The 20767-nt window shown below is 52.4% G+C and overlaps 1 protein-coding gene across 2 annotated transcripts in view; it reads right to left on the bottom strand.

Annotated features, from left to right (window-relative positions):
• SMURF1 (SMAD specific E3 ubiquitin protein ligase 1) overlaps positions 1–19467 on the bottom strand; it is a 69227-nt gene extending 49760 nt beyond the window's left edge. For both annotated transcript variants that reach the window (XM_056128501.1, XM_056128502.1), the window contains exon 1: positions 19130–19467. In XM_056128501.1, the coding sequence (XP_055984476.1) occupies positions 19130–19184 (55 nt within the window). In that variant the 5' untranslated portion in view covers positions 19185–19467. The remainder of the gene's footprint in view (positions 1–19129) is intronic.
• Positions 19468–20767: the final 1300 nt, after the last annotated feature.

The following is a 20767-nucleotide window of genomic DNA, read 5'->3' as shown; positions in this document are numbered from 1 at the left end:
CTGTACCTGCTCTGTCCAAAGTGAGCGCGGGTATGTTCTTATCAACGGAGGCAGGCTGAGTCCAAAGCTTAATCTAGACACAAACACCAGTCCCCACCAGGCCCAGGGGAGCACGGACAAGCTCCACACGAACTTCTTACAGGATCTGAGGTGGACACAAGGTAAAGCAGCCTAAGAGAGGAGGAGCAAATCCCACCCACCACAGTGGCCTTCTCTGACCTCTGACCAAGCATCACGCAGCACTCAAGCACTCACCCGCTCCATGCACACTTGCGAGCGTCACGGAGCTCCGAGAAGAACTTTGTCACCATGCAGAGACAGGGCAACAGTCTTTCGGTCCTCAGGTCCCCAATCCCTTCACCCGGACCAGCTGACAGCCAGGCCTCGTCCACACGCTCATTCGCTAACGGCTTGTTCACACAGCACCAAGTTTAAACTGGGCGCCCACGAAGGATCCTCGTAAAAGCCCAGCAAGACTCTACTGGCGTGCAGACAGCCGAGGGGACACAGCCCTGGGGACACAGCCGCCCACCCTGTTGGGGGTCTCAGAAGCACAGGGGCTTCCGCACGGGGTCTGCTGCCTCCCACAGCCCCTGAGCAGGCCCTGGCCAGAGCCCCTTACTCAGGGCGGCCTGCTCAGTGCCCATCCTTCCCCCCACCAGCCCTCTCCCCAGACCAGTCCAGGCGGCCTTCCCTTCCTGCTTCCTGATGAAGTCAATCACACCATGCATATGGCTCTGGGGTGCAGATGGCTCTGGGGCGAGCCCTCCTCCAAAGCTAATCTGATTAGAAAGGTCCGGTCCAATTCAAATGCAAAATTATGAGGGAGCATGCTCAAGAATCACACCTCATTAGAAAAACAAAGTAATTATTTTCCCCTCTTACATTTGTGTGTATGGGGGGGGGCATTCTGGGACTGAACCCCAAAGTCGCGTACATACTTACAGCTACAGAATCCTTTATATAACACCAGAACCAGAACCCTGTACAGGAGCCAGAGCTAGTGTATAAGCCACTACCGATTCCTGAGTTCGATTCCCCTTCACATCACAGATGCAGCCCTGGATGCCCCCAAGACCACTGGAATGGCCCAGAGAACCGCGTGCTCAGACCCATGCTGAACCACCAGCTGACTGATGGAGAACTGCTGGCTGGGCCGCTGAGCACCCCGGTAGTCCCCACGCCTACCCCGCCCCCAATTTAAAACCTCTGCAGACAGGAACACATGCCACATCGCGGGCATCTTCCTGCCGTCAATGTGCTTCTCTGAAATGGTTACTCTCTAATCAGATGCCCTCTGCTTCCCTAACCAATGGCGGCTCACCCACACTGGGTGCCGTCCAATCTCAGGCATTGCATAGCTGCTCCAAGCAATGGCCACAACAGCCAGAGGCCAGCCAAAGCGACAGAGGGTCACCCTGCGGTCACTACCAGGTTCACGGAGGAGGACGGGGGATCCTCTGCCCCCACCACAAATGGCTCCACTGCCTGTACCAGAACCACAGTGAAAAGTGACAGTTCGGAGATGGGGCGCACTGATCAGCTCTGGGGGGTGCGTAACCAGGGGCTGGAGTGACCGGACATGGACGAGTGCAGGGAGCACAGTCAACCAGGAGGGAGAACGGAGCGAGCTGACAGCCTCCTTGGTCACAAACATCCCGGAGGCCCTTCCCAGTCACACAGGCAGGATGTTTTCAAACCTTCTGGCTGTAGAGCAAGGTACGCACTGGCGGCATGTGTGAGCCCTGGGGTCCATCCTGGCAAAGCCACCACAAAGGTTTTTTAGGCTGTGATGTGTTTCTGATTAAGTCCACCCTATTCTCGCATGAAAACAGCAAATCCCTGCCTCTTTCTGCCTGAAATCAGACACCTGGAGCAACAGGGACCTGGCCCCAGCCTCTCAGACACCTGGAGCAACAGGGACCTGACCCCAGCCTCTCGGACACCTGGAGCAACAGGAACCTGACCCCGGCCTCTTGGACACCTGGAGCAATGGGGACCTGACCCTGGCTCTCGGATACCTGCTGAAAGCTCCTGCCTGGCCTCTATTCCCAGTACCAACATCAGACTATGAAGGGAGCCAAGTCCAGAAGCTGAGAGACTGTCTCCTTCTGGGAATCACTTTCCTGTTAATTTTGGTACCATTTGCTAAAATAAATGAAACTCCTTTTCAAGAATTATATTTTTAGTGTCAAGCGAAACTCTAAACAAAATACAGAAACAACCCCTCCTAGATTTCCAGAAAGACACTGGTTCAGAAGGCTGAGGGCGGAGTACACGCAGATATGGCCTTTCCCCAAATCATAACCACCACCATACACCCAATGGATCAGGGAATGGCCATTGGGGCTGGGGACAAGGTTACCCAATAGCACATGGCCCCTTTCCCACACAGTCTTACATGTAGAGTCCTGCTGATATTCAGCTGATGAGGTAAGCCACGAATAATGCAATAACCCAACAGGTCAAGTCTCCAAGAAGACTTTCATAATTCATTTCGTATCAAATAAGTCATTAAAAAATAAATTTTAGAGAAACCCTCTGGGGCCAGAGAGCTAGTACAGTGGGTGAGGGCTTGCCCTGCAACACAGTCCACCCGGTTCCATCCCTGACACAACCTATGTTCTCCCACGAAAGAGCCAGGAATTAAGCCCTGAACAACACCAGGGGTGGCCCAATCAAGAAAAACCAAAAATGCTGTATCACCACAAGCCAAGCCAGGCTCCAGGAAGGGTCCTCAGGAGCGACCGTGAGAGCTCCCTACACTCTCATGGACCTGAGCACACAGGAAAGCAACTCTCCCCTTCGACCTGAAACCGAAACAGCCTATGAGCCCCCCAAGCTCCACAGCAGAGTCAGCCTGTAAACTCCCGTGTAAGAGTCATAACACTCAGCAGTCCCTCCCCTCCCGACGTCACCTTCCTCCAGGAACACACCGAAGTGTCAGAGACGCTTTCCCAAGCACGCTGCCCACCAGCACTGTGTTATTCCAAAGGGTTCCAGGCACAATCATTTCACCTGCGCTGAGTGTCCAAATAGATGCAGTTAACCAACACGAAAGGAGTGTCTAGATGCAATTAACCAATACAAAGACATCGCAAACATTTTTTTTAATTGCTTAAGAGTCAATAACCAAAGTTGTCAAGTTTTATCATGGGTCTTGCTGCAGCCATTATTAAACCTAACACAGTGAATCAGTAATTACTCCATTGCCAAAACTGCAACACACAAGACCAAATCCAATTTAAGTAGAGGGTAAAAACAAAAACGAAAAAGAAACTTTACATCCTGCTGCGTTGTTTCACTGAAGACAGATGGCATTAATTTGCGGGTATGCAAACCATTTCCAGGACTTTAATGCCGCAGCCAAAACACCATATATCATTGATTCTGGGGCACGTTTGTTCATATGTAACGGCTCAGCACGCTTCGGGTGAATCACGCCTTCGAGAGAACGGCAGAACAGACAGACGTGTGGCTTTCAAAGTCTATCTCCATTGGTGAAAGTCAGACCTGTGGCTCCCGGCCCCCACAGGCTCCCATCACTCCCAGCCCGACCCTGCATGGACGGCGCCACGTGCCATCAAGTGCCTCCACTTCTCCCCACTTTCCTAAGGAAGGAATGGAAGAAGTCACTTGTCCGAAGGACAGGGTCAAAGAAAGCCGGCCAGCACTCGGAGCACAGCCTAAAAGTTTAGCCAAACATTTAAAAGATTTTTTTTCATGAATACATAAGTGAAAATGCCGAAACCCAAGTACCGAGGCACGCTGCAGCCTAGTGGCCATAGCACCCCCCACTCAGGGAAACTCACATACCGGAACAGACATGCTAATTCAAACCCTTCGTTATGGGAAAGGCTAGCCATACTTATAAAACATCACCCACCACTCACATAAATATCAATTTTTTTCTCTTTTTTATACAACCTGAATTCAAGTTACAGTTAAACTTTATTTTGGGTGACACTTGGCTGTGTCCTTGGGACTGCATCTGGTGTCAGGGATCAAACCTAGGTCGACTGTATGCCAGGCCAACATGTTAACCTCTGTACCATCTCTCTGGCCCTAACATATATTTAATTTAAAATCTCTATAATCTCTCCAGAAATGATGGAAGAATGCATCCTGCTATCGGTACCTGAATTTTGATTCTAAATACTGAAAATGCCCAAATAAAATCTACAACAGACAACAACCCAGAAATATGCTATCCTACAGATCAGCAGTGACGTGCCTCAGAGTAAGTGCACATAAGAGCAACCTTTCCCAGGCCAGCTCGAAGCCTGAGCCCCCGCTCGCGTGCCCAGTTCTGGCATGGCACTGGCCCCAAGCACAGATCTGGGGGTAGAACTCGAGCACCACTGAATGTGACACAGAAACAAAAACACACCAGTACCTTTCTTACCTCTTGGCAAAAGACTCTGAAACTTTTACAAGAAACTATCTTTGCTGCAGATGACAATGGCTAAAGTCTCCTTTTTATTTTCAGAGTTCATGAAATGGCAGCTTTTTGACATATACAAAAAGCTACTGTCCTCCCGTTGTTCACCGATTTGCTCGAGTGGGCCCAGGAACGTCTCCGTTTTGAGACTTGTTGTTACTGTGTTTGGCATCTTGAATACGTCACGGGTAGCTTGCCAGGCTTTGCCGTGCAGGCGAGATACTCTCGGTAGCTTGCCGGGCTCTCCATGAGGGGCAGAGGAATCGAACCCAACTCAGCTGGGCTGGCTGCATGCAAGGCAAATGCCCTACCGCTGTGCTATTGCTCCAACCCTACAAAAAGCTACTAGTGTTAGGAAAATGAATACTTATTTGTGGGCTGTCTCCCTGTGTGTGTCCCCAGTCTCTGTGCAGGTATGGCTGACACCATCACCAGGTTCCAGGACAGTTCACCCCAAGGTACTAGCCACTGAGCTGGGGTCAGGATTACACAGGACACCAGACAGGAGGATTCAATGAGAGGCTGGCGCCACTGGGGAAGTGGACTTTCACTGCTGGCTAAAGCTAGAAAGAGCCAAGAATTGCTGGCTGCCACCTTCTGAACACGAGGAAGGACAGCCAAGACACTGAGAAACAGAGACATGGGGTTCTTGCCATGCCCTCGAACACTTTGGGATTTAGTTTGCATCATTTACTGAATAAAATTCCTTCTGCTTAGCCTTACCACCAAATGCTGTCAGCATTTTAAAACTGGTTTGAAAATACCCGCATCAAGAAGTGTGATGAAGTAAAATGTGCCACTGGCCCGGAGGTCAGCTAGACTGGCCGCCTGAGCCGTCGGCTGTCGCTGGCTCCTATGGGACGGCCTGGTCAGGGAGGGTGGACGAGGCAGGAGCGGGGCAGGCCCGTGCTCTGGGAACCCTCTTCTGCACAGAACCCTCTGGCCGAGAAAAGCACACCACAGCAGGACCGGGGGCAACCCTTCCAGGCGAGAGTGCTGTGGGCAGGGCCAGGACGCCCGCCCAAGCATCCCAGGCAGCTCTCGGCTGAAAACAGATATACTGACCAACTGCAAGGCATCCTCTGCCTGGGGCACATTCCTGCTGTCTGTCGCCAGCCTGCCCCATTCCAGGGGCTCAGAGGGAAGCTAAGGAGGCAGCCAGAAAACCAAAAGCTGTGAAGATCAGCCAAAATCCTAGACTGGAGCAAAACTTCAGGGTTTTTTTTTTTTTTAAAAAACCCTGGAACTGCCTAAAATTGCCTGAAAGCAGCCAGAGTTGTTAGCGTGTCACGTGATCAACGAAACACCCAGCCTGAGTCCATGGTCTGACTGCCCCGGCACCCCCAGGTAAAGGGTCCAATGGGGCAGGGACATCACGCCCGACTCTGCTGTCCTGATGCCCCTCCCTTCACCCGGCATCTGCGAGAGTCCCACAGCAAACAAGCCCCCTCGGCCTGGCTGCGGCACCCCCACACTCATGGGGAGACAGAGCCAAGGCCGGCCAACGCAGGGCCATCCCCAGGACCCCAGTGAAACGCAATGTCCTGTTAAGGCAGGAAGCTGAGTGCCACACATGGGGGTGAGGGAGGCAAGGGGGTCTCAGGCAGGGCCACTCCGCCCGCCCCCACCGAGCCCTGAAGGACAAGAGGCCGCCAGCCACGGAAATCAAAGGAAGAACATGAAAGCAGCTCATAAAATTTTCAAACATTTTTAATAATTAAGATGTTCATCGAAAGAAAGGTCACTCAGCCATGGGGGGGGGGGGGTGGGCAAAGAGCCGAGGCTGGAGCCGGAGACCACCGAGGGCCAGGAGCTGAAGGCTGGGGCCGGAAGCTCTGGCGTCTGCTCACAGAGGTTGGGGATGGCACTGTGGACACCGGGGACCCGAGGGAGGCAGAGGGGAGACAGGAGGGGGACATGCCACGGAAACCGGGACACAACCGTGGTACTTACCAACAATATCCATGAGTGGCTTCTGAACATGGGGACCATGCCAGGTGCACAGATGTGAAAGGGGAGTGGAGGCTGAGGGAAGGTGCCGCGGAGCACGCCAGAGGCGTCTGTAACTTCCATGATCCATAATGTCTTCAAAACGGGAAAGTTTAACACCAAAAGGTCTGCGAGGCTGCCACGTAAGGTGAGGAGGGAGGAACGTGCAAGCAGATGCAGAACCACAAGGGCTACAAGGCACATCCCAGAGGAACAATGAACAGCCCAGAGAACCAACACCGGCCAGGACGGGGAGGCCCCAAGTCTTGGGCTCAGCCGGGGTGGGCATGAGTCTGGGCCCTTCCGTAGTGTTTGACTTCAAGTTCTGAACTAGGAGGAGGGTCTAAGACGTGGCATTCCTATTTCCCAGCTTGAACCCCCAGGAAAGGCGCCGCTACCCCCAACCAGGTACACCAGGTCCCACTCGCGCTATTAGTAACAACCCATCACTGGAGAAGAAGGAACGGTGGTGCAGTCCCTGTCGGAGATGCCAGACGGCCGAGAAGATGCAGGAAAATATGGCCACAGCAGTCCTGGTGTCTCTACAAAGGGAGTCCTGAGCAGGGGAGATGGCTCAGAAGAGCATCTTCCTTGTGGAGCTGAGGTGCTGGGTTCGATTCTCAGCATGAAACGGGCGGTAAGAGGGAGAGGATGGGGAAATGAGAAGCACCAGCCTTGTACGAAGCTGATCCAGGCCAGATTCCCTGAATCCCTCAGTGCAGCGTTAGGAGCAAGTCCTGCACACTAATGGGGTGTGGCCCCAAAGTGCGCGCGCGCGCGCACACACACACACACAAAAAAAAACTCTTTTTAAATTAAAAATAAAGAGAGCTAGAGAATGACAAAATACTGAACAGATGCCAGTCACAAAAGTATGCGTATTATATGGTTTCACAAATACAAAAATCAAAACAGGCTGTTGAACATCAGGGCAACACCTCCCTTTGGGGGTAGAGACTGAGAAGTGAGTTTTGGGGTATTCCAGTACCCAGCAGTCTATTCACTAACCTAGGCCGGAGTGTGGCCAGCAGTACTGCCTGATGCCGTGTCCACGTTGTGATGTGGGAATTCAGCCATATACTCGCCTCTGGCCACTGCACGCTGGCAGCTCCCATAGTTTGATAACCAGAAGCAAGCCCGTGGGTCAGAGGCAGTACGGGGCTTAAGGTTCTTGCCTGGCATACAACTAGTCCTGATTTGATCCCCAGCACGTGTGGTCCCCTAAGCCCAGCCAGGTGACCCCCTGCATACCTTCAGGTGTGGTCCCCAAACAAAAAGTACCTCCAGACATTACCAAGTGCTCCCAGTGGAGAGGCCAACCTGAGAGTAGGGAGCAGGTTGGGCCAGCGTGACCCACGCTGTCTGCTGACGTGCTATTCCAAAAATGCGGGCACAGGGGTGGGGCTGACAACGCCCAGGACGTGGTGGACAGTGAGAGTAAAGAGGACGGAGACCACGGAGACCACCATCAAGGCTGTGACCAGAACAGCCACCTGCTCGAGATGTCATCAGCACAGGGCAGACCGAGGGGAAAGCATCTTGGGGAAGCAAGGCGGCAGGTGACAAGAATCCCAAACTCTAGAGACCAGTATGACAGTAATGGCTGGAAATGATCACACTGGACAAGATCTGAGGGTTAAAAGCAGGTAAGGGATGTTCTTAATAACCTTTCAGTATCAATATTGCAAACCACAATGCCCAAAAGGAGAGCGGGAGAGAGGGAAGGGGGGGGGAGGGAGGGAAGAAAAATGCCTGCCTCTAAGGCAGGCAGGGGTGGGAAATGGGGGTGATGGGTGGGAACCTGGGGACTGGCGAATATACACTGGTGGAGGGGATGCAATGACTGAAATCCAATCATGAACAGCTTTGTAAGGGTCTATCTCACAGTGATTAAATTAAAAAGCTAAAAAAAAAAATAGAATCCCAAACTCTCCAACCCAACAGAGACATGCTTTCCTGGCTGAGAGGGAGTCGTGTGGGAAAAAGGGTCTCTTTCCCATTCTCCACACTTCCAAATCACAGGTGTCTTGTTTCCTGATGCCCGCGAAACACTGGCCATCCCTAAGTTAGCAGAGAAGCCACCAGCCCCCTCAATGGCACTCGTGCAGCTGAACCTAGAGGAAGGGCCCAGCCACAGTGAGCAGAGGGCTCCCTGGAGCACTGCCAGGAGTGACCCCTGAGCGCAGAGCCAAGAGTGGTCTCTAAGCACCACCAAGTGTGGCCCAAAATCCCAAAAGAAAAACAAAAACAGGGGCCAGAGCGATAGCACAGCAGGTAGGGTATTTGCCTTGCACACGGCCGACCTGGGTTCCATCCCCGGGACCCCAGATAGTTCCCTGAGCACCGCCAGGAGTAATCCTGAGTGCAGAGTCAGGAGTAACCCCTGAGCATCGCTGGGTGTGACCCAAAAAGCAAAAGAAAAAAAACAAACAACAAAAAAAAAAACAGGACAAACAGCAGCTGTCCAAGCAAAACAGGACCAGGATGGGCCCATAGACAAGCAAAGACAGGGTCTGGGGAATGGAGGGCAGTAACACCAGGGGGCAGAGACATGGGCAGGGAGGCCGAGCGACTTGGAGCCAAAGCTGGGAGCTCGCTGGCGCTACGCTGCGCCTTATCCCCAGGCAGAAGCGGAGTCCATCCTTGTTCCAGAAGAAAATGGGGGTGCTTCTCGGGCACAGGACATGACTGACGCAAAGCGCGGGAATTCACTACAACTGAAGCAGTGTGCTTCCCAGCGCGAAAGGGTTACTTGCTTAAGGACAAAATCCCTTATAAAATGTATTGCCTAAGTAAAATCTATACTTAAAGAGAAAACTGTGTATATTTTTTAGCAGACAAAAAGCACACTATGAAAGATACAGCTTGGAGGGGAGGTGTGAAGAGACAGTACCGGGTGAAGACACCTGCCTTGCAGTGGGTGAATGGGGTTGGATCCTGGGCACCACATTCTTTCTGTCTCTTGAGCATCACAAGGAGTAACCCCGAGCAGAGCCAGGTGTGGCCCAAAATTAAGAGGGGAAAAAAAAATCTTTTTTGAGGTTGGCTTAAAATCTTGGCTTAAGAGAGAGAAATGTCTGAGAAGCCTTTGGAAACCATGAAACAGTACACCAATTCTAAGGCTTTACTGTCCCAGACATGTATTAACTGGCCCTGAGCAACACTCAAATTTGTAATGTGTAGGTAAGATACATACAGATATAATTCCAAAAAGCTTAGAATATGGGAGGGGGGTGGGTTGGTTTGGGGGCCACGCTCTGTAGTGCCTACGCACGCAGCCAGGCTGGATTTGACCCCCAGCATCCCAGAGGGTCTCCAGAGCCAGCCAGGAGTGGTCCCTGAGTGCAGAGCCAGGAGTCAGCCCTGAGCACCGATGGGTGTGATCCCAAAACAACAACAAAAACCAACAGACACGTTGCCTCTCACTCGCAAAGTTCCACACAGTACACTGAGTCCTCCTGCCAAAACCTAGAATTTTTAAACCCAAGGATTTAGGGGCTCGAGCAAGGGAGAATCAGAGACACGTAGTTACAACTGAATTTCTTCTAAATTAAATCTAAGCAATTAAATATAAGCAATAAATATCAATCTTGCTTTTTAAAACACACCTAAACGAGCAGGCCCTTACCATGCGGGGGACGGCGTGTACCAGGGGTGGCGCACACGCAAATATGGTTTAATTAACACGAGCTGCAGCACCTACATCAATGTGTTAAAAAGGTCAAAACAAACACAACACTTGGGATAATTTTCAAATGATTATTAGTGGCTAATAATACACGCTAGCATTTTTACCCCCCTCTATAGACTTTCCAGATCTACTGCATAAACCAGCACTAGCACAGAGCGTCAAGATCCCAGGAGTCATTAGAAAAACGCGTGCCAACAAGGGGCCAGAGAGATACTCCATGGATGGAGCCACACATGCTTTGCCTCTGGGAAGCCCCCGTGTGGAAGATAGAAGGGAGGAGGGAGGATGAAGGAAGGAGAAAAGACGGATGCTGGAATCCTTCGTCCATCACCTCCATGGGCCCTCACACCGACCTGCTGGGTTTGGCTGGCTGAGTTATCACTCAGGGTGGTCCTGAGTCCCCTAGAGCCGCACTTAAGAGGCCAGAAACCAAAATTAATTTGGGCTTACTATCATGCTAGAACAAAGAAGTCCCCACCCCGTTCCACTCCTCCCCCAAGCCAAAGTATCAGTCTCAGAATAAACATGTTTATTATTTATTCAGACTCACAAAGTATGCACAGATTTTAATCTGTAGACCCTGTGATTTTCTAGTGAGGAAATACAGATAAGCACAGGTCTGTGCCCTTAGATGATATAACCCTTTAAAATGTTTGACATTTTCAATTTTCAAAACACAATTACTGGCAATTAACATACAAGTAGCTGTGAAACTCCTTAGGGTCTTTCTTTTTTTTTTTGGTTGTTTTTTTTGTTTTGTTTTGTTTTGTTTTTTTGCTTAATGCTTTTGGTGACTGAGCACAATGGGGGCCAGGAAAGGCTAAACAGTAGAACTCAAGTCCAAAGACACCCATGGCTGTTGTCCTCCCGGAAGAAACGGCAGTGGGCAAACAGACCCCGCCAGAGTCTTTCTCTACAAACAGTGCTAGCAATCCTTCCTTTCGCTTTTATTAGTTAAATAGTATTGCTCTGGCTACTCCTATGAATCATGCTTCTTCCCCCCACTCAATGATATGTCTGGGAGAATGTCCCATTTCAACATGGAACAGAAAGCACCATCTCTTCGGCAGCTAATATCCCTGGGGGTAGACCACAATTTACTTAACGAACTCTAAGTGCACATTTAGGCTGTTTTCAGTCTTTTATTGTTTAGATTAAGACTTTACATGTAAGTATGTAAATATAGCTAGAAAGTCCCCAGGGACTGGGCTGTTAAATCCAAGGGCGCATCTATATTATGCTGGCGCCCTAAATACCCACTTCCTCTGTGGAGTCATTTAAGCCCTGGCCGGAGTGTCAGCTGGGGAGCTGCAGTCTGTCCACAAGTCCTGCCATGGGCTGCAACTCTCTGCTTTCTGCCCAGTGCTGACCAAACACTGTTTCTCTCTTCAACTTAATTTGCATCTTTTTCCCTAAGCTTTTTCACAGGTTTGAAACCCACTTTCATTTTTTGTAAATTATCCACATCTTTGCTATTAGGAAACTGGCCTTATACTAAGTGATTCTGAAAGTTCTTTGTACATTGAGGACTTTCATTTTCATTTGAGATCGTGAGTTGTTCTAGATTGCCTATGCATACCAATTTTTGGTTATTGGTTTGCGGGCCATACCCAGTGGTGCTCAGGGCTTACTCCTTGTTCTGTGCTCAAGGGATCACTCCTGATGGGACTTGGGGAACGACATGAGATGCCAGGGATCATAACCTGGTCGATCGCATACAAGGCAGGCACCTTACCTCCTGTTGTACAGCCCCGTGTATATCTGTTTTACTCTGCCATAAAAATATTTCCATCCAGACACTTTACCAAAGTAGTAATATTAGTACTATTATTTATCATTGTTTTGGGGCTGATTCTTTGGGGGATTTCAAGCCATACAATTATATCATCAGCAAATAATCGACGTTTCGCTTTCTGTCTTTCCCTGGCTAGTAGCACTGTGGCAGTGAACATCCCTGTATTGTTGCTGATTTTTAACGGGAGAGCTGCCAAGGTTTCACAACTCAAGATGAGCAGGCTTGGGCCTCTCACACTATTTCTTCAAGGAAGTCTTTGAATGCAGAGAATTTAATCATTCACTCCTGACTATTAGTTTTCTATGTTTATCAATAACATCTACAGCTTTTCTTCAGTATCAAAGTACATCCTTCACTTTAGCATTTACAAGATTATTTAGGGACAAAAAAAAATAACAGGAAATCTATGTCTCTATTCACACTGTGCAGGGTGATAAATAATTCATAACTATTCATCACAATATTTAATCCCTGCTTATCAAGTCCTTGCACGATATGAAAAGGCGGGTATCTGCCATTCCCGAGTGGATACCTGAGCCCGCAGGAAGATGGTTAAATCCACCCACCCTCATTCCTCACCGTGGCACTTGGTGCGTTAGAAATCAAATGCAGGGCTGTGGAGACGGCTCGAAGGGCTGCAGTGTCTGCTCTGCCTGTGGGGGCCTCACCCCAGCACCACATCAGGGGCACCACTGGGTGTGACCCGGAAAGAAGAAGAAAAAAACAACCAAAGCAATAATAAGAAAGAAAACGCAGCCCACCTCCCTCAGCCCCAAGCCAGGGTTTAAGCCACGAGACAGTGCCACATCCTACAGGGGATTCGGCGGACGCCTGACACGAAGATCCGGCTTCCCAGCGTCCTCCTCCACTCCCCCAAGCAACCTCCAAGCCGGGCTCAGGAGCTTAAAACATCTGAAATGCATCAGGCGGCGGGCGAGTAATGGTTCCTGCTCAGTGACACTGGATGTCGCCCACATTCCTCCGCCAATTAGAATTCCTTTCAGCTGCAGTGGAGGTGCGCACAGCTGCGAGCAGAGGGCAATCCCACACACTGATTGGGTCGGATTTAAGCCTTCTTCTAAAACAACCAGAGGAGGCTTTCTTTTCCTTTAATCCAAAACTACAGAAACAACGTTACTTAGTCTAAGTTATCTAAATGGGCTAAACTGCATCCACAGACACAGCAGCCATTCTAACGCTTGAAGAGAAGATAGCCACACAGCTCGGGCCTCTGTGAGGCGCTCTCTTAGGGACCTCTCTGCGAACGCCGCAACAATACGCCAATATAACAGACACTTCCTCCAAATAAAATTCACTATAAAACAAGCAAATCATTCACGTAAGTTATTCACTGATAACACACATACATACATTTTAATTGTTTACCTCTTTTAAAAAGAAATCTGGCCTCTAAAAGAATTCTGAATTTATAAAAACTTGATCTAAAGAAGAATCTTAACATTCTCTACTAGAGAAGCAGGGACCTGGGAAGATACCAAAGTATTTCATCCATTTCAGAGGTTTCCGAACACCCTTTCCCACTGATCACTCAAAGAAAATGAATGCTCTCAGCTATTTAAAATACTTCAAGCCAGTGCCCACAAACTGGTTACAAAACAGCCAGGCTAGTTAACTGCATCACTGAGCTGATGTTGAAATACTATGGGTCAGACTTTCGTGTCTTTTTTGTTGCTGCTGTTTATGAGGAAATACTCAAGTGACCCAGTCCTCAGAAACTCCCCTTTCACCCACTGGCCCACACTGGCATACAGACAACATCACCCAACACAGAAATGGGGAGCATGTGCAGATGAAACAGGAAAACTCAGACTTCAGACCCAAATTTTTATGGCTGCAAAATTAGGGGCTTTCCAATCTGAGAAACAGACTTGAAGTAGACACTGTAATTTGACAGCTCCTGTAAAAGACAATAACTGAACGATTTCAACCCAGAAGTCAAGTGGGTTCCCTGAGATTTGAAGGGGAAAGAGGGCTGCCGAGTTCAGCAAGGGGGGCGCTTGCCTTGCGTGTGGGAGACCTGGGTTCCATATCCGGCACCCCATATGGTCCCCTGAACCCCTCCAGAAGTGACTCTGAGCACCACCAGGTGTGGCCAAAAACCAGAAAAATGAAAATAAAAAGGGAGGGGGTGGGGAACGGAGCTGGAGAAGACAGTACAGGAATTAAGGCACCTGTGTGCGCACAGCCACTTCCAGTTAAATCTGTGGCATCATACGGTCCCATAGCGGGGCAGGTATAGCCCTGAGGCCTCTCAGCACTGCAGGGGTACCCCCAGGTAACCCCCAGCACCATAGACCCTGGAAGCACCATGTCCTCGGGCCCTTGTATGAACCAGACTCCGCAATGATGTCCTGGAAGGGCCCCAGGAATCCTCAGCTCCCCTTGGGGAGGCTCAAAAACTTGCATATTAAAAATAGAGAAAAATGAATTGTGAAAGTTTTTAAGAGAAATGTGATCAGATCACAAGTAAGCTCAGTACTGGAACCTGGCTTTGGCCGCCATTTTAGGTTTTGCAATAGTATTTGCTCCAACCCAAGAACTGCACTTGCTCCTTCCTCAACTAGAGGCAGCTTCTGAGGAAAAAGCTACAAAAACTCAGTTTCAGACCAGGCTCTGACCTGGGGGGGCTCACCCAACACCATGGCCTGCCAAGGTTCCCTGCTGGGTCAAACTGACCAAAGAAACCCTCCACAGCTGTCTAAGGAGAAAATGAGCCATCCCCAAGCCACAGGCCACTGACTGCTACTAATCACTGTCACTGTCACTGTCCTCCCGTTGTTCATCGATTTGCTCGAGCGGGCCCAGTAACGTCTCCATTGTGACACCTGTTACTGTGTTTGGCATATTGAATACATCAATTAAACCTATTCACAGCTGCTACAGCTCCTCACTGGGTCTCCTGGATGCCAACATCAGGACCCTGCCCTCAGCTGGGTTAAAGAGTTTCCCTCCCCACAAGCTACCAGGGACGGCTCTTGGTCCCTTCTTGGAATTAGAATCGCTCTTAGAAAAACACTACTCCTAAAAGGCACAAAAATTTAGAGGTTGGAGTGTGCTTCACGGCATAGAAATAAAAAAAAAATTTAAAAATCTAGACATTTGGTACCCAACTAATGGGTTAACTAACATTTGAATAAAATTTAATTTATTTGAAAAGCACCGTGGAGCCCTTAAAGCTCAAAATTCCATTCTTTTACCCAAAGTGGCCTAAATACTGTATCTGGGATTCATTTGTGTACCACATAAGAACAAAGTTTTTGCAAACCCTTCTTGAATTACAATAAAAAAAAGTTTCCAAGTTTGATTTTCCCAGTGAACTCTAAAATGTCTCTTTGTTAACAAAGATCACTCAATTTTGCACGCATTATACCTCCCAAACCTACTGAAAACGTTTCAAAACTACGTTCCTGCTAAAATACCACAACGATACTCATTAAAATTATGTTCTTTCAGGGGCTGGGGTGATAGTACAGCAAGTAGGGTGCTTGCCCTGCATGCAGCCGAGCAAGATTCAATTCCTGATACCCCATACGGTCCCCCAAGCCTGCCTGGAGTGTTCCCTGAGTGCAGCCAGGAGTGAGCCCTGAGCACAATCAGGTGTCAGCCAATAGCAAAAAAAAAAAAAAAAAAAAAAAAAAAAACCAACCTATTCTTTTCGTTATACATCCTCAAAGCTCCTTTTGCCTCTTATGTGAGGTTTTCAAAGTACTCCAACACACTACCCAATGGTTTTCCAAAACCAAAACAATTATAGGGTAAATGAATCAAAAAAGAAATCAAAGACTGTATCACTGTCATACACTGTATGTCATACACTGTATACACTGTATCACTATCATCCCATTGATCATCCATTTGCTCAAGCGTACTGTCTCCATTGTGAGACTTGTTACTGTTTTTGGCATATCGTATACAACACAGGTAGCTTGCCAGGCTCTGCAATGCAGGCGGGATACTCCGGGTAGCTCGCTGGGCTCTCTGAGAGGGGTGAGGAATCAAACCTGGGCTGGCCGAGTACAAGGCAAACGCCCTACCCTCTGTGCTACTGTGGCTTAATAGCCCGTGGCTTAATAGACTTAATACACAAATGATTTGACACAAAACAAACACAAGTGCTCTGCATTTTAGTCTGAAGCTCTGACCAGTGGGATTGAGAGTTGGCAGGAAGCGTAAGCCCCCGATGGTAGTCTGGAGCATGTAGGCAGCCTAACAGATCTACCCTGTGAGAAAAAATCAAAGAACATTATAGAAAAGATGAAATTACACTTAGATCTGAGGAAGCCGAGCCCCAAAGGTCATGATGTTTCCCGAGAAGCCGTCAGCAGTGGTCTCGTCAGCAGCAGATCTCATCACTGTACATTCACCGTTCCACTCACCACCCAATACGGCTGTGGACCCCGAAGCCCAAGACGCTCTTTAAAACGCCACTCTCCTCAGGCTCCGCGTCACGCTCTGTGCAGTCACTATAACTGGTTAGAACATACCTCGGATATTTTGTTCGTCTGGAATCTTTTTTTCAGCAATTGCATGTGGGAATCAACTCTGAAACCTGTCACAAAACTATACAACTTCTAAAACATGGCAGCCCACCATGCTGGAAGGTGATGAGATTTCAAATGGCCCCAGCCAGGTTTTTAAAAGGAGGCTAAAACCTATTCTAACAGGCAGTGCTTTTGAGGCGCTCACATAAATTAACACTGACCACAGGGACCCCCAGGGTCACGGACCTGGTCATTACATCAGTAACAACCAAAAGAGAAGGTGGGAGAGAATATTCATTACCTGCCCCCTTCCACAACAAATGACAATGAAAGACTCAAAAAGAATCTCTGCTCTCAATTCCCAAATTTTGAAATAATCTGGAAAGACAACACACGGCCCCTATTCTCGTCAGAAAAAGACCCAGACTCCCAGGCAGGCTGAGGAATACGTGATATAGCTACATCCGACACAGACTTTGTAATTAAGCCTAGTCCTTCTAAAACACCAATCAAGTTTCCACCAAAACTTCAAAATCAGTTACTTGGACTTTCAACATGAACACTGAGACCAATCTGAAGTCAATTATAGATTACATTGTGAGTAAGAACCAAATTAAAGTTGTCAGTAATTAAAGTTTTACAAGCATTACAAAGTTAAAAACGTGCCTTTTATGTAATCATAAAAATAACCACGTACATAATGTATCTACAAGTGAGAAGGGTTTCAGACCAGGCCTGGAATAAAAGATCATGTTTCTCCAGAAGCAAAGATTCCCCGGAACACACCTGTTACCAAGACCAGAGTCTCAGTTTAGTTCCCAATTATCATCTGCTCAGATCACAGAATTTGTCCGATCAGAACCTGATTTGACATCTTTATACAACAAAACTAGAGCCTTTCTTAAAATGACGAAAAAAAACTGATCATGCAACAACACTCTGCTCTAAACCTTAGTTTGGAAGCAATCAACCGTCCATGTTCGGCGGACTTTACGGGTTATCCAACTGCCTCCAGGGTCCCCTCCGGGAGGATCTCACCAAACGCTGACTGAGGAGCCCTAACCAAGAAAATCCAGGGGAAACCCCAGCCAGGGGTCTGCCCTGAACCGATTTCCTTTCCAGAGCTACAAATATTCACTTCTGGAAAGTCCCAAAGCTGAACTGCACTTGCAGTGCCGCCGCCAGCCTCGGGTATGAACTGAAACTCTAAGGCGGGGGCATCACTGCAGGTCCACGACGGGACCGCACGCACGAGCGCACACGGGTCCAGGTCCCTGACCCCACGGACGCATCTGCACACCTCCAAACCCATCCAGCCACGAGCGGCCCACCCTTGAAGGTGGCACCACGGAGCCACAAGGAGATGCGGGCATTTCTCCCAAGACTGATGTGTGGATCGGAGCCGTGTTCGTGCAGCCAAGTCCAACGCGCGCGCCAGTGTGTGCATGTGCATCTGCGTGTGTGTGTCTGTGTCTCTGTGTGACTGTGTGCATGCATGTGCGCGCGTGTGCGCGCGTGGGCATGGTGGCACAGGCGCCGGGCAGGGCTCAGAGATGAGGAGGCGTCTGACAGTGAAGTGCGAGGCACAAATGGCACGCGGGGTGTGTGAACAGGGTCCAGGCCGGCCTGCCTGCCCAGGGAAGGAAGTGGCCCAGACCCCGCGGGCGGAGGAGGCTGGAGAAGGAGGCCCATGAGGCCACCAGATAGCACGGAGGAATTCGGGCCCAAGGCAAAAAGGGTGGCGGCCACCAGCCAGGGACCCGGGGGCGGGGCTCGAGGGACCAAGGGGGGGGACCCCGGGGGCGGGGTGGGCCGGGCCGGGGGACCTGGAGGCCGAGGCCGGGGAGGCACTCCCCGGGGGCGCGCAGTGGGAGGGTGGCGGGAGATAAGGCAGCGAGAGGACAGGGAGGCGGGGAAAGGCGAGGGGCGGGGCACCCAGGGAAATCGGGGGACAGGGGCGGGGAGAGGGGCGCAGAGGTGAGGGGAGCAGGTGGAAAGGAAAAAGGCGAGGGGGCGGCTGGGGGCAGTTAGGGAGGGGGGAGAAGCCAGGGGGTGGGTGGAAGCAACTGGGGGGGAGGGCAAAAAGCGACGGGGAGGGTGGAGGGCAGGTGGAGGAGAGACGCGAGGGGGCGGAGAGGGGAAGGTGGGGCGCCAGGGGGAGGTGGAGAGGCACCTGGGGGAGAGGAGGGAAGCAAGGGGGCGGGGGTGGCGCTGGGGGGGGGGACGGGGAGCCAGAGGGGGGCGCTGGGGGGAAGGTGGGACCCTCGGGGGCCCGGGGGTGGGGGTGAGGAAGGGACCCACGTTGGCCCTTGGCGGTGCAGGGGCTGGGGGGCAGGAGGGAGCCGTGGGGCTCCTGGGGTGTGGGGGGAGGGTCCCGCGGGGGCTCGGGGGTACAGGGGGGAGAGACCCGCGGGGCCCGGGGTGTGGGGGGAAGACCCGCGGGGGCCCTGGGAGGTGTGGGGGGAGGAGGGTCCCACGGGGGCCCTGGGGTGCAGGGGGGAGAGACCCGCGGGGCCCGGGGTGTGGGGGGAAGACCCGCGGGGGCCCGGGGGTGTGGGTGGGCGGGGCCGGGCCAGGGGGCGGGGCGGGCGCGGGGGGGGGGGGTTGGGGGGCGCCGGGGCCGGGGTCGCCGCGGTCCCGGGACAACGGCCGGCGGAGGGGCGGCGCGGGGGCGGGGGCGGGAGCGCGGGCACGGGCCCCCCGGCCCTTACCTGTCAGGCGGATCTTGATGCTGGAGCCATTCCTGCGCGTCCCGGGGTTCGACATCTCCCGCCGCCGCTCGGGCCGCCGCGGATCCAGCGCCGCCGCCCCCCGGCCCGGCCCGGCCCGGCCCCGCCGCCGCCTCAAGGTTACGGCTCCGGGCTGGGCGCCGGGGTCCGAGCCGGGACCCAAACTCCGCGGCCCGGGCGTCCGGGCGGCCGGCGGAGCCCGCGCCGCGACCCTCGCTCGCTCCCGGCCGAGCCCCCCGCGCGGAGCCGCCGCAGCCTCAGCCTCCTCCGAGCCGGACGCCCGCCGGCCCCGCCGCTTCCGCCGCCGCCGCCGCCGCCGCCTCCCGGCCCGCGCGCGCCCGCCGCCGCCGCGCCGGCCCGGCCCTGCGCGCGCCCGGCCCTGCGCCCTCGCGCCCCCGCGCCGCGTGCGTGCGCGCCGCCGTGCGTGCGCGCTGCCGCTGGCGAGAGGGGCGGGCCGGGCCGGGCCGGGCGGTGCTGTCTCCCTCCGCGCCTCGGGGCCGCGGGCTCTGGACACTGGAGCCCCCGGCGCGGCTGCGTGCGGGGGGCGCGCTTGCGGGGTCGTGGGGCCCGGAAACGCGCGTGTCTCCTCCGCGCTCGGGACTCCCACCAGCTAGTGGCGGGTGCTTGGGGAAGGCGCGCGTTGGGGTTTCCGTTCCCAGGGAGGGTCTTCTCGGAGCCCCGCGCCCCCGCCGGCCCCGGACCCGAAACCCAAGTTGTCCAAAGGGCAGAAGCGTGTCTGCGGGGCGCGGGGCCGGGCGCGGGGCTGGGCGCGGGCCGAGCTGCGGGGCGAGCGGAAACCCAGCGACAAACCCCGTCCGCCCACCTGTTCCTCGGCGGGTCTTGGGCCCGGGGCTCCCCCGCCCCGCCCCCGCCTCGGGCTCTGTCCCGGGACCCCCAAGGCGCCCTAGAGCGCCTGCAGGCCGGGCCGAGTGCTCGGCACCTCAGAGCATCCGATGAAAGCACTGCGGACGCTTCCCTCCCTGCTGGCCTTCCTCTTCCTCCCGAGCCCGCCGCGATCCCAGGCTGGGCCGCCCGAGCCCTAGAGCTAGAATCCAGCTGTGTCTCTTAGTAGGCAGTTGTCAAGGAGAGTCCCCCCCCCCGCCCCGTCGGAATAAATAATCCGTTCTGAATCTCGACTTCCCCCACGAAATCTCCACTTTTCTTTCAGCCAAGTGGGACCTCTCTAGGCTCTGAATCCCTCCCTGCTCCCCTGAGGGCTAGCCCACTTTCCGATCGATCCCCCGTTTTTGGGATCTTAGCCTCCTGATTTTCACACTTGTCTAGACTTCCCGTTACCAAGCCATTGCTGGGGTAGGAGAGATTGCACAATAAGTTGAGAGCAAGCAAAGCATGAGGGAAGCCTGGGTTTGATCCCCTGCACTGCACCGGCATGAAGCACCATGGGGAGTGGTCCAAAAGCACACATGTTGATATCTTGCTCCGGGATTGAAGAGATAGTACAGGAGGAAATGTGTGTGACTGTCCAAGTACATCCTGGCTACATATAGTCCCTGAGAGCTGCTAGGAGCGATCTCTGAGCACAGAACCAGGAGTATGCCCTGAGCACAGCTGCTGTGACCCAGAACCAACAAAAGAAGATACTTGCCCCCACCCCTAGCC

This window comes from Sorex fumeus, unplaced genomic scaffold (assembly GCF_029834395.1).
Source record: "Sorex fumeus unplaced genomic scaffold, SorFum_2.1 ptg000064l, whole genome shotgun sequence".
Lineage (NCBI taxonomy): Eukaryota > Metazoa > Chordata > Mammalia > Eulipotyphla > Soricidae > Sorex > Sorex fumeus.
The sequence above is the reverse complement of the archived record's forward strand: the minus strand, read 5'-3'. Positions and strand labels throughout refer to the sequence as shown.